Source organism: Pseudopodoces humilis, chromosome 5 (genome assembly GCF_049639895.1).
Source record: "Pseudopodoces humilis isolate 2021_Gansu_Grassland_sample_001 chromosome 5, ASM4963989v1, whole genome shotgun sequence".
NCBI lineage: Eukaryota > Metazoa > Chordata > Aves > Passeriformes > Paridae > Pseudopodoces > Pseudopodoces humilis.
The window spans coordinates 65,708,724-65,730,185 of record NC_142204.1 but is presented as its reverse complement, the minus strand read 5'-3'; the positions used below and the strand labels follow the sequence as shown (position 1 = coordinate 65,730,185).

Below are 21,462 nucleotides of genomic sequence, written 5' to 3'. Positions count from 1 at the left end.
GGATCACTTCCAAAAAGTAATGTTTTCACAAAACATGATGTAATAATAATTATAAATCAAGATGCTTATAGCCAAGAAAGATACTTATCACAAGAAAGCAGGACTTTATTTTTTAGAGTAAAAATAACAGTTTTTGCAAATTGGTTTTCCCAGAGACAATGTCAGGCTGTCATAAGTCACTCTGCAAATTTTTTTATATATCTCAGTTTTGAGAGGAAACCTACAATCTTTATAGCAGGTATTTCTGGCAGGTCTATTTCAGAGTTGTAGTTCAGCTCTTTCACATTCATCCCTTGGGAGAGGACAGTCAAGAGTCTCTGGATCTCATCAGCTGCTAGCTAAGGGGCTGAGTGACAATATGAACTTTGCCTCATTTGAGCCTTTGAATCTTCTTCCCTTGCACTTCATGAAATAAGTCAGCCCTGTGTAAAGCAGTTATGGAAGAGGAATTTTGTAAAGAAGTTATCAAGGAAAATCAAGGATAATGAAAAAAGACTTAAACCAGTGATGCTTTGTGTTCCAGCAATGGAGATGTAACAGCAATGACATTTATGAGAGCAGGAGGGCAGAAGACAGAAATCTTTGGAATCTGGGTGCAGGCAGCTCAACTCTGTCAGCTCCTTGGAGAAATCCTAATGGAGGAGAGAATTTCATTGTGCAAGTGGAGGACAAACTCTTCAGCTTCAGATAAGAGAGGAATAACTGCAGATTTATGTTTTAGTAGCAGATACAGATAAGAACATAAAATAACATCATAGCTTTTATGTAATGAATTATGTCATTTGTTTCCATTTTCCTAAGTGGGATCAATTTTTCCAACCGTCACATAACTTGTAAAAATGTGCTTATCTGCTGTTGAAAGCAGGTGAGTTTCTTTTATTTAGAAATTTTTAATATTTTTGGTGTCAGTGATGTACAGCTCTTGGTGACATGAAAAATTTCAGAAAGAAAGTTCTGAGAGGAGATTTATTTTATCTTTGAGAAAAACCTCTATTTGAAAAAGTAGTATGAGAAATATATTTAAATACTTCTAATTCTGCACATTTCCTCAGTTGCGTGAAAAATACTCCAGGATTTTTTAACAAAGAATGAATAGATGAGGAAAACAAAGCAGTTTTCATCATAATTAGGCACTGGAAATCTTTTAAGAGGCTGAGAAGCTTAGGGAAAGATGTGTGTCATCTCAGCTGGCTTGGAATCAGACAGGGTTTTGTTTGTCAGCAACATCTTTGGGCCAGGAAGGATATTTTGCACAGAGTCTCGCATGTGTCTGGCACAGATTTGAGTGTGTAGAAGTTGTCCTATAGAACACATCCTCAGTAACACTTCCTGGTAGGAATGATGACAGATATCCCTGTCTAAGATGTCTAAGAACATTCTTCACGTCCCCTAAAACACACATCTGCCCTTTGCAGAGTGTATTTTTTCTAAACAAGGTACAGGTCACAGAGGCACAGCTCACTAACTAGGAGGCAATTCATTAATAGCAAGGCTTGATGAAAGCACTGCAGTTTTTCAGCTTGGCAGTTGGCAAAGCTGGGAGATTTCATGTGGTTCAGAAAGAGATGTAAAAATGACTATTGGGTGCACTGAAGGTACCTTCTTCCACATCTCATTGGTCCCAAAGATTATGAGGAGATTATGATTAAATACAAATGGGAAAGTAAAGAGGGAACAGGCTGTAGTTTCTGAAAAGTTGAGTGAAACCTCCTTAGTCTCACTAGATGGTGCTGCAAAAACTCCAAATTTCTGATTTAAGACTGAAAAATAAGACACTTTTATGCAACAGGAAAATAAAGTTATTTTTTAACCCCCCCTACTCTTCCTGTTACTTATCCAGGGCAATGTCTTTTTAAAACACTTTAACGAAGAGCCTGGACAATAATATAACAGGATATGGTGTGTTTGTCCAACAGGCTCATCCATGTGTATGATGCCTTATCTTGAAAAGTATCAGAAAACACCCTGAGAATGCATATTTATTTTCATTCTCTTTTATTTTTAGCTTGATATGGCTTGTTGAGGTCAAAGTGACTTATTTCTGCTTGGCTGAACATTTAGACCGAGCACCAGAGAAGTGATGCACCCACTCCTGTTTCTGCTTCAGCACAGCGCAGCTGGTTCCATACCTGATTGACAGAAGGCACATTGAAGTTTTCAAATTCAAAAGTTTGTATGGGGAAAGACCAGAGTGAAGTGTCACTAGATTGTACCTCTCCACAATTAACAGAATACTAGTTTCCACAGAGACAAGCAGTTGCTTTTGACCCCTGCACCACTGTCTCAGGGTGTGTTTGGGTCATATGCAGCATCGCTTCTTCTCATTAAAGAAATTAATGAGACAAACGAGACAGATTAGTCCCCTACAAATGTAATTTTCCTACCTGTGCCTACAGATTTTTCATTCAGGTCTGTTGTTTCTCTCTTAGGCTAGGCACTTGTTGTAGGGAATTTTAAAACTATTCACAGATCCCCACAACTTTTGCACTGGTCAGACAGAAATGTTTTCCTCAGGCCTTGTTGCAACAATCTATCAAGGGATATATGTGGATGAATTATCCCAAATTTCTGTCCTACAAAATACAATGAGTTCACTTTAGAATGGTATCTAGAATAGCCCAGCCAAACTGCTCTTTTTCTGTTGACCACCATGAGTGTGACAATCTGAAATACATCCACTATTTACATATCTGAAGTGAGATGAGTAGCACCAATGTCTGGAACAGAAAGGCTCACAGCTGGAGCACCAAGTGGATTGCAGCATGTCCAAGCTGTCTGCAGTGTACCTGCAAGCAGGTGTCTCACAAGCTGTCTGCACAGGCTGCTCTGGGGGCTATCACAGAAAACAGTCTGGGAACATTTGCCAAATAAGATAAGAAGGGTCTGAAAAATGAGAAGAATTCCTTCAGCTTGTCATTATCCTCATGATCCTCAGCCTAGCTGAACACAGAACTCCCAGGCTACCTTTCCTGTGAACTGCTTGCTGTAAACAGTGCTTTACATTTCCAGGTATGTGTTGTCCTCTTGCTTGTGTGGCATAGGTGTGGTCTTTAGGATGAGGGAAGAATGAACTAGATGCTAAGTTGCAAACCTTCATCAAGAAAACTGTGAAATTGCCCTTACTCTTTTTAAGAAAATTTAAGGAATTTTAAAAAAGAATTTATTCTGTCTTAAACTGCTTGGATTTCAAGACATGGAAGGCAAAAGCATGAAAAAATTCTGCAGTCGTTGTATTTCTCCTTAAAAATACAAATAATCTCCCCTGAAATTAAGAATATTTCTTGCAGTTTTTTTGGTTAAGGTTGTATTAGTTTAACATTAAAATAAATACTTATGGAAAATCATCCAAGGTGTTCTTCTTTAAATAAGTCTGATAGGTTGATAATTAATATGAGTAATTTCTGAGATTCCAACTTTGATATGCCTTTCAATTGATACCATTCTTTTAATTTAAGTTTATCCACTTAAAGAAATGGTTGGCACAGCAGGCAAAAGGCATTCAAACCAGCAATCAACTTGCAATTACAAAGGAAATTAAACCATGACTTCAAACTGCCTAACTCTTCCCTCAGGCCAACTCACTGTTTTGTACACAGAAGCAAGGGGAGCCCACTCCCATTAAGAAGAATTATGGCCACTCTTTAGGGTGACAACACAACTCAGGAGATGGAACCATAACTTCTGGGCTGGCCTTTGGTAGCTCCTGAAATGTTTTGATGTCAGGAAAATTTGAGTTGGCTTGAGGATTCTCTGTCAGTTTCTGAGAATCAATGTTGCTCTCAGAGTCTGTGGTTTTGGTTGTGAGTTTCTGCCAGGCCAGGGGTTATGGGTACCTTTTGTCCAGCCTGAGCATTTGGGTGAGGGACATTCCCATGTATCCTCAGAGCTGGGAACTGGTGCCATGCCTTTTACCCCTCTCTTTCTAGCACATCCAAGGTGCAGCTGGAAGAGATTGAAGCTGTGTTTTAATTTTGCTAAAATTTACTTTTGGACTAAACTGGGGACATGGTTATATCACAGGGGCACAAATCTTTCTCTTTTTGGAGGCACTGTTCACAACGTGCTAATTCCACCCCCAGACTGCATATGTAGCTGTCTAAGGAAGTGTTAAACACCTAATAATACTTTTTTGCTCTTCTTTGTCAGCCTGAAGGAAATATGAATAGATTTAGTTATTAAGATATTAAAGGAAGTTGGTTAAAACATTCTCTCCTCTGTGGGGACTTGAGGATTAGAGAGGTGTTTCCAGACACAGCTCTGAATAATTTAGTTAGATAGTTTGCCCTTAGAGATCAGAAGCAAATGAACCATGAAATAGACCCTCTGGCTGTTATTTCCTAATTGACTTGATATGAAGACACTCCCAAATCAGGTGGACTGACATAGATTTAATTACTTATACTGCAGTGCTATTATTTAGTAGTAGTAATATTGTAGCTGTGACAGTCCAAGATGTAAGAAATTTCAAGTGTCTAAGAAAGTAATTTCTTATTGGATTTACAGATGGAAGAAGTGCACAAGCTTTTAGACCCAAGATCACTCCATTACGTCATCAGCACCATTGTTCAATAAATTTGACCTTCATTTATTTTGAAGGAACAACTCTGCTCAGAGTTTAGTATAACAAGTTTTTATTTCCTGCTGGAAACACAATTTCCCTTTGCAAACAGCCTCATTACTATCCATTTGCAGAGTAATTGCTGAAAGCTTTTTGTTCACTTCTTTTCAAGTATAGAGATCAGAAACACAAGGTCTGATGGAGATGCAAGACAAGATATGACAAAGAGATGTTATGCCAAAAGCTTCTTTTTTTTTTCCAGATATGTGGGCAGTCTAATATAGGTATTGCCTCTTTCTACAAATCTTATGACTCTATGCTATTATATTTTGTTAAGGAGCTACTGAAAACTCTCAGCAATCATCCTACAAATCGTTAATAATGAGGTAATTTGCAAAATGAAATTGTATTTGCAGTAGGAAAATAAAACCCTAAGTAGTGAATTCTAAGGAGTGCATGTATTTGAAATAATTGCAGCTCAAATTTATTGAACATTTTGTGGAAAAAAAGGAGCTGTAGAATGCCTCAGAGCTGGAATAAAGACACAATACCATAGTGAAACACAGAAACCTTTAGGCTCAGACATATTATGCAGCTCAGTTATAGCATTTGGCACATCTGACATAATGCTGATCGAGGACAAAGAATTAGAATGCAGCTTGAAAGATAAATGTTACATACATCACATGGTGTAAGATTCTGGAGTGGATCAGTTTTCTTTAGGAATAAAATATGTGAATGAAAAAAACACTTATCTATATTTCTTGAACATAAGTTTAATTATAGTGTCTATTTTGGGAGTGCAGTTTTCTTACAGATCTCCTATGGAGGGTGGAAAGAAATTGGCACCTCTGAAGGTGGGTTCTGGCTAATGTGAGATGCCATCAGGGAGGTGGGTAACTTCTTCTATCAATAGTTCTCCAGTTATACCACAAAAGTGTGCCAAAGAATATGTGAAAGCTGTGTGGCTTCAATTTTGGCCACTGATGGAGAAATAAAACTAATATTTTCAGTAAGGCCCACACACACATTGAATGTGCTCATCTTCCTTTGTAAAGGTATGAGTCTGGATTTTATTTTTACTCTTTTTCCATATAATAAAGCAGTGGCTGGAAATGCACATTTACTGAAATTGCAAGTTAATTATCTTTTTAACAGAGTCCATCTCTCTGACCAAATGCTGAGTGAGCCAGAGAGGTGAAAGAAGGCTTCTCACAACAAGGGATTTCAGTCAAAAGAGAGTGAGATATGGGATAACTCTTGGCTTTTAAGGTTATTCCTGCATAGCACACACAACCTGCCAAGGTAACACATCATCTCTCCCAACATCTTCAGTTTCATTTGCATGTGTTAGGCTACAGCACACAGCCTGCACGTCCTATTAATACTTGCAAATTCTTCTGTTCTCAGGGATAAAAGATAAAGCTGAGCACAGAATCATTTTTGCTAATGCTTTGCTCCACTGAAACAGTTCAGCAGCAGCAATCACTGGACCTCAGGGGAAAATGTAAAATGAAAATGTTGATTTATTTGCCTGTTTTATGGTGGAAGCAGAGACACATTGATAGGATTAGACTGATAAAATGTTTCGGAGATCTAGAAAAGACATTAACAGTACTGCCTCAAACCTTCCTCTGACTTGAGATAATTTCTTCTCCAAAGAGCCTTTAAAGATGGGCTTTTTATTCTTTTAGTTACTGGAGCATTAACTAGCCATTAGCTATTTATTCAAATGGATGTGAAAATGTAGTAGAGGAAGTTTAACAAAGTTTTTCAGCACATTTTCATCAGTTCCCTATACCAGTTTCATGGTTTTTTAAGTCACTGTCTGGTGGAGACCTATCCTGGTACAACAGGCCAATCTTTGACACAAAGCTGATCACTTGGAGCAGTGATCAGCTGCTGCATTCATCAGGGCAATGGAGAAATGCAATGGAAAAATCTTACTTTTACAGAAACCACAGGTAAAATTTATTTATAGGGGTATAGTTATTTATGTCAAGGGAAGGATCCACAAGAATACAACCTTCTGCTGTTACAGGCAATGACACAACTGCTGCTTAGGCTAGAAGAGTCCAGCAACCCCATCCCATAAATTTCTGCATATGATCAGGCATGTCCTAGTGTTTTGGAGCAAATTTAAGACTTCTTGTAAAAGTTAGAGCCACAGAGAAAGTGTTTCCATGGGTGGAGAGCAGGAAAGTTCTGTAGCAGAAGCACAGGAAGATGCTTGAGGCCCCAGAGCTGCACACGAGCTGTTAGCTACTGATCACTACAAAAATTCAACCTTGGGAAGACAGGAAGACAGTTTTTAGGGCATAATTAATAGAAAGAAGAGCATGTTTGCAACATGTGCAAAACATCCTGTGGATGGTGAAAAAAAACAAATGCAGTAACAAGAAGGTACAAGTAACAGTCTCTCCAAGAAAAAGAACCAGGACTGTCACCTGACTGTGGATGCTGGAACTCATCAGTGCTGCTACCTGAACACCAGCAGGCTCTCCCTTCCCTTCCACTGATTTTGGATTTGCTGCTCACTCTTTATATAAATGCAATCTCAACAATCATACATCAAGTACTATTTTTTATTACAGATTTGGGTTAAGTAAAATAAAATTTTAAAGAACAGTGGGTGAGTGCTCCTGTGAATGTGAGTGTTCGTGCCTCTCTGTGTTTTTTCCAATCCATACAACAAATGTGGTTAATACTGGGTCACAGAATCTAAGTGATAACAGATGTAGCCTTTAGGAATCACAGTCCACCCTGAGAATCCATATTCTCTCAGCTACAGAGTTACATGGGATTTCTGTAGCACATACATTCTGCAAGGGGACTCTGTTCAAGCCTGGGCTTCCCTCAGCTTTCTCACACCAGTAGTTTCCCCATTTCCCCTGAGCACAGTGCAATCCCTTCCCTGAATAAAACTATGGTGTTTTCTTCGCTGAGCCTCATATTTCAGCCACAGAACCGGTGAATATTTCATATGTACAAAGGAATTGTTGCCTTAGCTTATTCCATCAAATTGCCTGGAATCTGTGTAGCATGTAGAAAAATGTTCTGCTTTAAACCTTCATTGAATTGAGGAGCAATTGCAGATATGCATTTAAAAAGTGAATACCTCTCAGTCTTCAGAAATATTCTTGAATTTATTTTGTAAGAAAATGCTAGATGTATATGTGTCATTAGTCTAGAAGAGATGGGATGGTGCATATATTGCCAAGTAGAAAGATGGGCTTGTACAAGAGAAACAAAACTGTAGGAGATGAAATTCATATGCAAGACTGAGGGAGCAGGGGCCTTCAGATTGTGAGGTACAATAACCTCTGCTTTCCATCTACTGGGTGTTTGCAACCATCATTCCCATCCCCACAGCTTCTGGCTCTGAGCTGTTCTTCACTTGCATTTGGGAAAGAGTCAGTTTTTGTGTAGAGACCCATACCAAATTACTGATCTTGGTAATTTCTTTATAAAATACATGCCTTAAATTTAAGGATTTATATAAGGAGACATGGTCCTTTCTGGCTTAGTGCTGAACCTGTTTTCATCCCAGCAGTGAGCAGGTAAGCTGCCCATGGATGGAACAAAAAGCAGAAGAGCAAATGAAAGGATTATTCCTGTAGCCATGCTACAGCTAGGATTTCATGGACATTTCTGTTAGAAGTTTCTCTGTCTCTGATATCCCTGTGCATGAATATGTGTCTTGTTCCCCTTGCCTTGAAGAATTTTAATATTCTTTGTCTTCAGTTGTTATATGCTCAGACAAATATACTTTCATGGCAGGAAGAAGGAAACAAAAGGAAATGACTCACCAAGATAACAGCAATGAAATATATTTTTACATTATATTCTATATCTGCTAACCATAATAACAATAAATAATCATAAATATTGCAGTGATGTCAAGCCAGATATTCTCTGGGATGCTTTTAGAGGTGTTTAGAAACTTGGCTCTGACAAATGAGGAAATGAAAGTCACACACATTTGTCTGTCAGGTCCATCCAGTTTGCAATTGATGGGAGTTGTGCAGAAGGTCAGTTTGTGAACAGCATGAATATGTAAAAGGAGTTTCTGCTCCATGAAGATGTAGAGATGGTTGCTTTTTGAAAAACTGGGAAAAATTTTGGGACAATATGCTAGTGGAAAATGTAAAAAATGGCTGTTTTGAGTTTGGATTGAGTTTCTTTGTCCCTTTTTTATAGAGAAACAGGCCTGTATCAGTGAGTGGTGGAGGTTTTTTGCCCTGGGAATCAGAAATGGAAAAGACAAACTTGAAGGGAATAGTTCAGGCTTTGCAGAAAGCTGAAATAGATTCACATGCTCATCTGGGCTGCAGTTTAACAAGTACAAATACAGCAGTTGGCTTGGGACAAATTTGTTTGCAAACTTGCTATGTGGAATCGATGTAGGATGCAGGCCATGATCCATGTCTAGATAGCAGCAGCAGGCTGGGCTGAGTGTCAGTGTCTCACTGATGCAGCTGTACTGGTCTTGTCCCTGTTTCTGTTTAACCACTCTTAGCCTGGAAATATCTTTGTACTGTGCTCTGGGTGAAGAAAATGTCTTCCAGAAATGTCATGAAATTAACGTTATTTCAGGAGAAAAAATACTTTTCTATAGTTTATGCTTTCACTTCTGCCTTTGTATGATAATTATTCACTGCTAACAAGGATATAGATTTTTTAAAAATAACATAACATTTAGTTATCTTTGGGATTTGACATCTGGAATTGTGACTTTCTGTAGTTTTCTTCATTACCTTTTCAAAAGATGGGTTTTCTTGGAGACTCACTGGAAGTCCAGGGCACACCTGGATTGCTCAAAAGATTAAAATGGAATCACCTGCTCATGTGTCGTCCTCATCCTCAGCACTTCTGTGGTCACGTTCTGAGCACAGCCTTTGCCTCTGTCAGCCCCTACTATTGCAGTATCTCAGGGTGAAAGTGAGACTCACTGATATTAAATATGAAAGTACCAAAGTGCTCTTCCAGTAGTAGGTGGTAGAGAAGAATCTGGTCTTTCCATGGGCCTTTTAGAGCCAAATTAGATGCTAAAATGCAAGGGATAGGAATCCTAGACCAAAGTCTTCTTTCTCACCTGATACCTTCTCCTTCAAGGTCGCAAGAAAAAGAAGCAGACCTGACATCTCTTATTGTGTTTAAACATTTCTCCCAGGTAAATCTGCATGAAGAATAAGAATATAATCCCATGGCATGTCCTGGGTTTCCCCCCTGCTGTAAAACCCAGTAGGATTGAGAAGGGGAGTGTGCAAAATGGGGGAATGAAAAGGTTGTAATAGACTTCCTGCTCCTCTGAGGACTTGTGCAGACCATTGGTGTTTGGGATTCACATATCATTTGCAGCAAAACAAAAGATAAAAAAATATCTATTATAAAACAAGCACCAGGCACACACAGGAGCCTGTGATTTAGAGAAATTAGGTTACCAAGCCTTCTGTCTCTCAAATATGTGATCTGAAAGAAAATCATTGCTGTTTGGCAGTCATGTGTTTCTCCACAAACACAGGGTGTCTAATCTCATCCTCATTTACACACTCTCATGGATGCTGTGAAATCTAGAGATTTATGGCTGCCTGAAGGCTACATTATTAATAGGAGATAAGCAGCTGACTATAAATTACATACAAGGCATAGACTATATAATTTTATGTTCAGTATTTCATAGCTCAGCTGAAGTGGTGGGTTGTTTAAATATTCAAGTAGAGGAAACCGAGATGGAGATCTAGTTGCAATTTTAGGGATGCCAAAGTACTTTCACTTAAATATGTCCCTATAACAAATTTGGGGCTGTTGCTGGCCTGTGGTTTCTGCAGGCTTTCCAGGAATGACACCCAGTTGGGTAAAGGCCAAAGGCAACATAGTTCCAGAGACTTCTGAGGACTATGAAGAAAAGCTGTTGCTGCTCTGTGTCCTGCTAATGCTGCCTTTCCCATCTTTCTGTCCATGGGAGCTCAGTGCCCAGGTCAGGCAGAGAGCAGTGGCAGCAGGCAGTGGTGACAGTGGTGGCACCAAGCAAAAGTACCTGAGTTAGATGGGGAGCAATGGCCCAGCACACCTTGGCCTCAGCTGCTGGAGCTTATCTCAAGGGGAAAAAACACAATTCAGCCTCTGCTTCTGCTCACTCAGGCTAATTACTGTGAATTAGTGACAAGGGAAAGCATGAAACAGCAGCTTTTTATGATGGTCTCTGGCTTGATAGCAGACACCATTAACAGGCAGGTCACTAACCTACCATTATGGTGAGAGAAGTTTAATGGAAATTTTATTTGAAACAGGTGCATTATAGCATACATGATGCCACCTGTGTCCCTCTGCCAGCTCAGGTATCCAGTTCAGAAGGTGCAGTGACTGACACACAACACATCCAGAGTGCAGACCAGTTGCTTGCCATCATGATACGTTAAACCTAAACTGAGTGTTGAAAAGGTTCTTTAGCATTTTAGTTTCAACCAGTTTACATCTATAAAGACCTGAACAAATTTGTCTGATTTCACAGCTGCCTTACCTTTCAGCAGGAAGTTAGAATAGAGACCATCCAAAATGTATTTTTTTTTAATTTTATGATTTCGTAGATTATGAATCTATAGCATACATAATTAAAATTATATATAAATACATATATAAGTAAATAAATATATTAATTAATTAATTATTATAATTATATATAATTATATATTTATATATATTATGTATATATAATTATAATTATATATTAATTTATTTAGTATGTGTATACATATACTAAAGTCTTCAGAAGGACTAAGTAGAGATTGGCTTATTTACTCTTGGAGAGTAAATTTACCCAAAGTAAAGGAACAGCAGATCCCATGATGCCTGTAAAGAGAGGAGAAAGCAGATGGGGCTATCAGGATTACCAGGCCAGCAAAACCTTGCTGCAGCTCTCTGTGTATTTACACCAGTGTAACTCCAGTATAGAGAGAATATAGGAAAATACTGTGCAGGTTCAACTATTCCTCTGCTCTGAAACAGAAAGTCTCAAGTGTGCTTTCAGAGACTGTCCCTTTGCTGCTTGCAAGGTTTTAAACACCATAACACATTTGTGGTCCCAGGAAAAGGCAGTAATTTTTTTCTATAAATCTTAGACATCTTTTTCATGTAGATTTTTAATTAGTATCTTGGGGAATTCACTCATTTTCCTTGCTTTTATTATCTACAAATCCATCATGTATTACACTTTTACAACTTTTATGATTAACAAGGTATTGGATGCCTACTACCCATGTGAGCTTTGCCTTTATCTGAAACCATGTTCTGGTTTATTCTACAAAGAAGCATCCCAATGAAGGCCATGAGGACCTCACTGCTGAGTGCTGAAGGCAAGGGGGATCTGACCTGATGAGAAGGAGCTCCTTTGGTGAGGTGGTGGAGTAGCAGGGCCATCTGCTGCAGAGCTGGGCTCTGAGCTCTGGCTTTAGCCTGCACAGGTACTCCCCGCGGTAAACTCGTAGCCAGCCTTTGAGGTTTCTGCAGCTGTAATCTGCTCGTGATAGCACATGCAGCATTCTTTTGGTCTGTGCTCCATTCAGCCTGGCTGAGCATTGAGTTTTGAAGTGCACTTTTGACAGGAAATACTTATGGCTGAATCCCAGAGCAGAAACCAAGCAGTGCTGCTTTGCTCAGAGGTAAGGTGACATCTGCTTGTTGCAGACCACGGCTTAAACTCTTTCTTACTTGGATGGAACAGATATGATGGAAATGGTCTGTGAAATTGTGTTCCCACAACAGAAGTCACCAGTGTTCAAGCATAAATGAGAAGGCAAATTTGTGCTTCTGCTTCATATTATTTCAGTGTTGACTGGGGCAGAGCGAGGAGGAAGAGAAGGGAAAAAATGAACCACATAGAGATGTAAAACCAGGTAAGAACAGAAGTTTTGTCATAAAGTCCAGTGGAGGAAAGGGGACAAATCAGACATGACTTACAACCCTTTCCTCATTTGGAGTAGTCATTCTGGTTAGCCAAGGACTAACCCAGGACTTGCCCAGGATGAGGCAGTTTTGATGATACAGGCTTTGCCGTAGAAGAGATGGATTTCTGAACACAAGACAGAAAGCACCGTGACAGTGATTCTGGTAACTCAGGAAGGAGAAAGGGATAGGAAAAGATACTGAGTACTTTAAATATCCATTGCCTAAAATTTTTAATTATCTTTTTTCCAATTCTTCTACTTTAGCCAAATTCCTCCAACCATTAGCTGTGCAGATTCAGAAAACTGTGTTAAAAATACGGACATGCATACATTGCAAAATCCAAACCCCTCTGCACACATTAGACTGAGGACAGGGCTAGTCCTGTTCTACCATCAGCCCAGCTAACTGGAGTGGGAAAAGCTGGAGCCCAGCCCCACACTCCTGGGTGACAAGGCTGTTATCCTGCCCCAGATAAGCAACCCTGGAGCTAATGCTGATCTTTCACTGTCATTGCTGCCCTTCCTCACCTCCAGTCCAATGTCCTGGAGGAGCAGCTACACCAGGCAGCTACATGTAGGGCATAGCTGTGTGGGACCCTGCCACTTTTTTGTCCCAAATGATGGACACCCCTCTCACACAGTCCTGGCACTTGTCAAACGTGAGGCTTGCAGCAGTGCTGTGGGCAATGACAACACTACTTTTCTGTGTTGTGCCGGTGGCTTAAACAACCTAAAATAGTCAGCAAACCTGTTTTCTTCACTGTCCCCTCCACCCTTGTGAGGGAGCAAGGCTTCTGGATATGTGGGCTCATCCTTGGGTTCTCAGCCCTCCCAGAAGCCCCTCTGTATGCTGTCCCTCACCAGGCAATGGCTGGGCATGACGAGAAGTTGAGTTTACTGTGTGCTCTCTGCCATGGACCCCTATACTTTTATTCAGCACTTCCTTGTTGTTCTGGTAATACAAGTTAACAGCCTCTTGAACAGGCATCTCTTTATCAGCAGAAAACCATCACGATTTAGAACATCAAGTGCTGCCCTTGTGCCCTCAGGAGGGAATGTAGAGGATGGGAAGATCAAGAAGATGAACCAGCCTATATCTCTTTGAAAGGCCATACAAATATACAAACACTGAAACTGAGTGAGTGCATTTATCTAGGGGCTGGACTTTGTATTCTCACATCCTGCTGCAGGAAGCCGGAATTAGGCATAGGTGTCCTTTTTTTCCTCTGCTGAAAAGATTCAGGATATCATGACATTTGTCATATATGTCTTACTGACTTGCAAGAAACTGATGTGCCTGGTGTATTTCACAGACAATAAGGAGTGAAATTTCACCCTGCCTGCATCCCACACTGCCGTTCTGTAGAGTTATTTCAATTTAATGAAAAAGGAGGACTAACTAGGAACCCAGAGATATTAGTGAAATAATGAACAGCATGTCAGCAGCAGTGGCAGCACAAGTGGCAGGACTGGCACAAATCCTGGCCAGACCCTGCAACCACCCTCCTGTTAGCTGGTCCCTGAGTATTTCCTTGCAAATCACATTATTGCTGTTCCTGAGAGTTTCACTTCAGGCCTCCAGCTAAATGGCAAGTGAAAATAAATCTTAGTCACCCTGTACTCCATTTGTAGTCAGTAGCAAGAGATGTAGGGGCAAATCATACTTCTCATGGGCTGGAGCACACTCTGTAAGTGCTGATCCCCTCCATTAACAGTAATCAAAGGCTAATCAAGACTAATTTGAGTTTGAAGGGTAAATGTCTAAAATTGCTCCGTCCCACACCAGTCACAGAACTGCACTCGATGTTTTACTCAGACTGGTGTGTGTGAAATACACCATGTTCCAGGAAACTGGAATGAGACATTCAGGGCCATTTGTTGATTTCTTCCACCATTTCTTTGCTTGATTTCTATGCTTGCAGTGCTTATCTATATGGATCACTGCCTTTCAGCAGAGGAGGCAATGCTTGAATAGCTGCTTGTGTGTCTGCAAATATGGTTATCACCTTTCTGCTTCCTTGTGGTGGGTGTGGACTGCTTCCCAGGCTAAAGAAGAGAGAAAATCCACAGCCTCACTTGGCTGCAGTGCAGCTGCTGGACTGGCAACTTCCATGCCACCCTCTCTCTGTGCTGGGAAAACATTCTCAGGTTTGGAGGTGGAAATATGAGAGTGTCATTGATCAAATGTACCATGCAACAAGGTCTTCATATTGCTTTAACCACACACCCAAAGGTTTCCTTCAGCCAGGAAAGAGCAAAGAATAGGTTTTGGTCCCATAGAAATCAATGACAAGACTTATATGTATTAAAATCTCACATACGTATTAATTTTTCACATCCTTCTGAAAGGAAGAAGGAATGGAAGATTTGCTTAATAACTCACTACATAAAAATCACTCACCTGCTTAAAAATAACTTACATTAAAACATGGATTCACATTATAATGGAAGAACTAATAGTAAAGAGAGGAGCAAATCGTGTTGTAAGCTGGTAAAAAAATGTATATGGAACAAAGCCATTGGAAAAGAACTTGACAGGTTTCTTAATGTTTTAAATTGGAAATGAGAATTAATGGAAAATAAAGCCCTTCAGAGTTTCAAAGATTTCCATGCTGATTTTAAATAAAATTAATTTGGTTCAAAAAAGAGCTTTCTATTTTCAAAACTAAAAAATTACAGACTTCAATTTCTTTTTCCATCTTGAACAGCTTCAACTCCCAACTCATAAAAATATAAAATATATTTAATTCAAAATTAAAACTAATTTTTCTGGCTCTAGATAACTAACATTTTTCCTGAGATTTTGGTCAAAGAAAATTTGGGTTATTTTGACCTTATATATAGATGTTGAATGGGAAAATGCTTAGGTGCTTAAAAATATCTGCATGTTAGAAAAATGATTAAGAATCCTATATTTGAACAAAGGTTGCTTAGCCTTAAGGCTGGAATCTATTAATAGTGTTTTTATTTAAGCCCATAAAAATACCTGTAGCGTCAGAAAAATCTTCAAAATAATTGAACTTTAAAATATTGAAGTGCCTATTCATTTAGGTAGGTCATTACAGTCATGAAGTATCTCCCTGGCAGGGACAGAAGCACAACACTGCCTTCCCTCCTGATCAGCATGCCAGGAACCAGCTCCCATGAAGTGCTGTCCTCCTAAAAACAATTGATTTCAACAATTTGAGGAAATTCAAGTATCTCTGAGGATAAGTGCAGGCAAGCGAGAAAATAGTTTCTATGTTGTAAGTGCTACAGGAGGATGGGAAGGAGAAAGGATTATTCTTAATTTCCAGAGGTCTAAACACAAAAGCTTTGTTTCATTCTGACTTGAGTGCTTGGCTACAGCAGCTGCACCCCACTGGGAGCTACAGAAGTACCAGGGATGTGGTTGGTAGTATTTAGAGGTGATTAAATGCTGAGAACACCTCTAAAGAAGGGAAAAGTTCAAGCTCCAATTTGACAATTTTCAGTGTTATTAGCATTGTACAAATACAATTACAATCTCTTGGGATTGAGCATGTTGCATCCTACACATGTTTATCCTTCAATTCCTCTTGGAGCTAGTTCCCATTCAAAGCACAGCATGATGGTTCCTTACTATCAGCTCAGTCAGTTGAGAGTATCAGTTTCATAATACATAGAAATACAACCTAGATGCTTCAGAAAAAACTCAGATATGCAGCAAAAAAAACCCAGGATATTCTACACTTTACCTGTTTCCTCTGTATAGATCTATTTAGCTTTGGTAGGGTGTAATATTGTTATGTCATAGTATTAATAAAAAAGCTAAACTCAGCCATATGTGGTGGCAAAACCACAGAGATGCCAAGTGCTACGCAGCCAGTCCCCGTGAAGTTTGCTCATATCATTCCCAGTCTGACCACACTCCTCCACATCTCCTGCACATGTTTAATGTAGCTTTTTCTATACTTTGCCATTAAGCCTGTAGTTCTGTAACACAGGTAATGGCACTACACCATATATTTAAATAATTTATTTACATTTGGTTCTATGACAGGAATTATTACTTTACTATTGCAAGGACATTGGCTATGGTCCAGCAATTATGTAAATTTGTAGCAAAGTGAGGGAGAGAAGGCCAGGTCTTGGCATGGGAAGGGTGGGAAGCTGCCTGGTGTAGCAGGTGGTGAAAGGACCATTGGCTTTCAGACATGCCCAAATTGGCTGTGAATTAAATGGTTGTTGGTGTGTGGAATTTTAGAGGATGGAGTGCCATTGCCAAGACCAGCTGTTGTCACCTTCACCCTTTCCTTCTGCTGGAAGCAGGAGGAGCATCAACCTGTTTTTTCTGGGGTTCTTACCAATCTCCTCTTCCTTCTCCTTTCTGCCTTTTTGTGACAGGATTGACCTTGCCTGTGTACCACCCTGGTCTGAACTGTGCAAATAGCTGCTACCAGGAATTTGGCTAGGTGTTACCTTGACTGATGAACATTTCCTTAATTACAGTGCTTAATTACATTCTGTAGGTACCAAAAGAGGAGTTATTACCTGTAAAGTTTACTTTCAGGAGATAATCTTTGTACAGCTTCCTGCCATCCAGATGCTTCATGGCATCACAGAGTTTGGTGGTGTTTGGGCAGAGAGTCCTCTGCATTTTATGCAATGCATGAGCCATTGCATACACAGCATTCACAACAAACATGATCTTGGATTCTTGCTCGTAGTTGGAACTGTTGATGGTGAAATGTTTTTCACAAGCCTTTTTATGGGGTTTCCGGTTCTGCAGGTTACACTGGAATTTTTGCTCCCAGAAGTCCTTGAACCAGGGGTTGCGCCTGTTGTTGTAAGGGCTGAGACTTTGGAAGTACTTATCAAACTCTTTAACCGGATGGGAAGCGAGCTCCAAGGTTATGGCCCCGGAGGCTATGTGCTCATTGCCCTTGACGATGCTCTCCTGAGCTCCCCACCCATCGCTGGCGATCCAGGTGAAGGACACATTGAAGCGGTTGGCGGCCGCAATGAGCTCCCGGGAGTCGTCGCCTCGCATGAAGAGCACCACCACCCTGGCGTTGGGTTTCTGGAGCAGCTCCCTGATCACGCCGTCGTACGACTTCCTGATGTTGGAGCGTCCCACTTTCTCGGAGGTGGCGATGCAGATGTTGCGCAGCCGAGCTTCCTGCTCAAAGGCCTCGATCCCTGTCTCCCCGTAGTCTCCTTCAGAAGCCACTGTTGACACGTACGTCCAGTTGAAATACCTCAGGATTTCAGCCATGGCTTTGGCTTGGTAGAAGTCCGGGGGCACTGTCCGTGCGAAATAATCGTAGCGGGATTTGTCGCTCAGCTTGGCACTGGTGGAGGCGTAGCTTATCTGGGGGATCTGGAAGAGTCTGAGCAAATTTGCCACCTAGAGACAAAGGGGGGTGCACAGATTACTAAAGAGTGGTATTTATAAAATGGAACAGAAATATTTAGGGAAAGGCACTTGCAGTGTTTTTTAATGAGAGATGTTCTGATGATCACAGATTGAGGGTGTTGATAGAGGATGCTGATAACAAACTCCATGGAAAGCATTGCACTAAGCATATGCACAAAACCTGTTCTGATGCCCAGTTAATTCCCTGGGATTGCAAAGGACCTTTATTTTAGTGAAACTGAGCCTGTTTAAGCAACAGATAATTAGACACAAATGGACAATATATTTCAGTTTCAGACTGTGTTCCTTACTAAGGCCTGGGGATTTGCGTGCCTTTGCTGTTCATAGTGGGATTCATCTTCTCCAAGATTCATTGTATTTGATGACCAAATGTACCAATAAGACATGAATTTCCTTTTTGTACAAATATCACAAATACACAGGCCTTTTGCAGAACTTTTTAATCTCATTTATTTGAGATAAGTTCCCACCTCTCCTATTTTTCACTCATTTAAACTGTTTTTCTGAGATGTTCTGGCTGCAGACCAGCTGAGGTACATTTTTTGCATGTTAGTAGTCTTCAAGTGTTTGACAATGTCACAGAACCACAGAATCACAGATTCACACAATGACAGAATCATAGAATTGTCTCAATTGGAAGATACCCATCAAGGATTATCAAATCCAACTTTTTAGCCCATATAGGGACCAAACCCATGATCTTGTGACTCTATGCACTATGCTCTACCCAGATGAGCTAATGTCATGTTGACCTACAGTTTTTGATAAATAACAAAAATTTTTAATAATCTCAATTTGCCCTTCTGGTTTGATTTATGTGGACCAAAGTCCTGCTTTTTCTTTTTTCTTTTTTTTTTTTTTCCATATGTTATTATGTCCAATACTTAAATATTTCCAAATCTACTTTGCTGCTCTCACAGAAGTGCAACTCTTGATCACATGTGGGAAGAAATGAAGAAAGATTATGGCATTTTTTTCCTGTGATAGTTTCTTAAATGACAAAGGGAAGATTGGTAACTAGAAGTTCTGTGCAGTAAATTAAATTTGAAGCTAATCTTGGAGTACAGCCTGAATCTTGGAGTACAGCCTGATGAAACCATTTGAAAAGCAATAGTGTGCTTGAGATTGTTGCAGTAGTGTACTTGAGATTCCCAAGGGAAAGTTATTAAAAATTGCCCAATCATTTAATTTTTTTAATCTTCCCCAGATGTTTCTTTAACCACAGACTGTTGTCTGTAAGAACTCAAAGTCAAAGGACTGTTTTGGAAAAAATGTTGTAGAAGAGGCAAATTTTGAAGGCTCAGACATCAGTAGCAAGTTAGACAGTCTGGTAAAAAAAAAAACAAAACAACAAAAAACCAAAAAAAACCCAGAAGATTTTTATTGCTTTTCAGCAACCTGTATGACTTAGGATTTTATAGATTTAGATTCTCTCTTTTCTGTATTGCAGACATTGAAGCAGTGTCCTGCTGTAGCTCAGTCTGCCCTTACAAACTGGTGTAATCTCATCTGGGCCAGATATACATGTACAGGGACTTTCACAGCCTCTGGGCCACATGGAACTGAGGATTCCAGGAGGTTCTGACCCTCCTGTCCTGGAATACCAGGAAAGATCAGGTGTCCTGGCATCTCAGCTGTAGATGTTGAGTTGAAGTTTGCCTTCACCAAAGAAAAAACATTGGTAGTGGTTTATTTTAGTTTAAGCCAAAATAAAACCTTTTCTACAGTGCTTGGAAGGAATATCCTGAGCTTTAGCTGACACTGCAGTTTTGCAGTGAGTACAAGCACAAGGCTGGGAGCACTGCAGCTGAACAAGTTAGTGTCCCTCAGAAAGCAGCTGTTGTGTTCTTAACCTCCCTGCTAGATGGTAACAGTCATTAAACTGCCTTTTACTGGAAATGTGGGATTTAATTTGCATCTGGTGATGGAAATGAACTGCTTTAAAGCAACAGGATGGGAAGAGAGGCTTGCTCTGTCACCAAGGTACAATGGATGCTTTGAGCATTGTTCAGTCCCTGTGGCTTTGTAACTTTGATTACATGCCCACATATCCACATGGTTTGGTTCACATGGCCTCTCTCAAGAGCACTCCGATTTGGTAATAAGAATGTACTCCATGTAGCTATTCTGGAACATTTCCTGCAGAACTGTGTAGGCTGAAATTGCTATTCTTGTCTCAGTTTATTCTAGCAGGAATAGTTTTATTTCTGCTAAACCATAATGAAGGTATGCACACATTTCATTCTGCATTTCCCCCTTCAAATTGGCTAAACAAGAAGTCCATTTTCAGCAGCTCAGGTAATGCTGGTCAGTGAGTGGACAAACCTTCATCTCACAGAAAGGTGCTCCTAACAAATATAGCAGCTTTATAGCTAGTTTGATTTTTTTGTTTTTCTCTCTGTGCCTTTTATTTTTTTTATTCTTTTCCTTTTAGTCTAAGCAGCAAAAGCATCCATAGAACTACTCTCCCAGTTTACATGGGGGTTCTCAGCCTTGGAGGCCACTACACTTCTAGGGTCCCAGCAAACAGCTGCAATTCCGACGCCTGTGCCCTGGGGAGAAGAAAATTTTCATGTGTTTACAGCTGTTTGCTGTAAAGCTCTTCATTACTAAGCTGTCCAGATGGTAGATTTTTCATGGACTAAAAATTAAAAAATATATGAGGAAGGCTGATTAATCATAAAGGATCACCCAATCATCCCTGAGAACTGTTACTGCTCATGGAGTTCAGTGAAGTTGTTTCTGTTATTAATTCAGATCAGGAAACTCTTCTTGAAATTCTCCAGTGGGGATTTTCTGGAATATTGTAACGTCTTGATATTAGGGACTAATTTTTCAAAAAAGCTCAGGTCTCAGGCATTTAGTTGATGCAGATGATTTCAGAACAACCATTTTCATGCTGATCTGAGCATTTGATCATGAAAATGTTATCCTGGTTAAGAGACTAACAGGATAAGAGCACAGGGAGCAGGTTCTGGAGAGGAGCTAATATCCAATACCACATCTGCTCAGTGTAGTAGAGGACAGTGGGATGTAAACCAGAGTTATGTGCACTGAGATTGAACTACCTGAGGCACACCTCCAGAGTAGCTCCATGCTGCCTTGACATGTGTGGAACAGCTTCAAAATTGCAGTGCAGATACAGCTTTTGCTAAGTGAGATAATTTATTCTGGCAAAGCTCCAGGGAGCAATTTAATCAAGCCGTGGTGCATGCAATTAGTGCCTGAAATCCATATGTTGGCACTTAAGTAGCAATAGTAGCCAGGTTTTTTGCTATCAAAACTGGTGGGTTTTGCAGATATCTTTGAAGATAAGCCTGGATGTTCTGCATCTGCAGACCAAAACAGCCCCTTTGCACAGCTTGATGTGAGCAAAGCGTGTCGATGGAGCTCACATTCAGAGAGATGGGAAACCTTTATTTGCTCTCATGCTGCTGGGCTCGTTAGTGCAGCCACTATCCTGTGGTCAAGTGTCCACTCCCCAGGCAAGCCTGGCTCTCACTCAGCTGCTGGGATGGTGGGTGGTTTGTTGTCCAACATGAACATGGCAGTAAGTCCAG

At 40.2% G+C, this 21,462-nt stretch overlaps 1 protein-coding gene across 4 annotated transcripts in view; it reads right to left on the bottom strand.

Moving 5' to 3' along the window:
• Positions 1–21,462, bottom strand: part of GRM3 (glutamate metabotropic receptor 3) — a 102,386-nt gene that overhangs the window by 13,630 nt on the left and 67,294 nt on the right. For all 4 annotated transcript variants that reach the window (XM_088055010.1, XM_088055012.1, XM_088055011.1 and 1 more), the window contains one exon: positions 17,017–17,872. In XM_088055010.1, the coding sequence (XP_087911136.1) occupies positions 17,017–17,872 (856 nt within the window). The remainder of the gene's footprint in view (positions 1–17,016; positions 17,873–21,462) is intronic.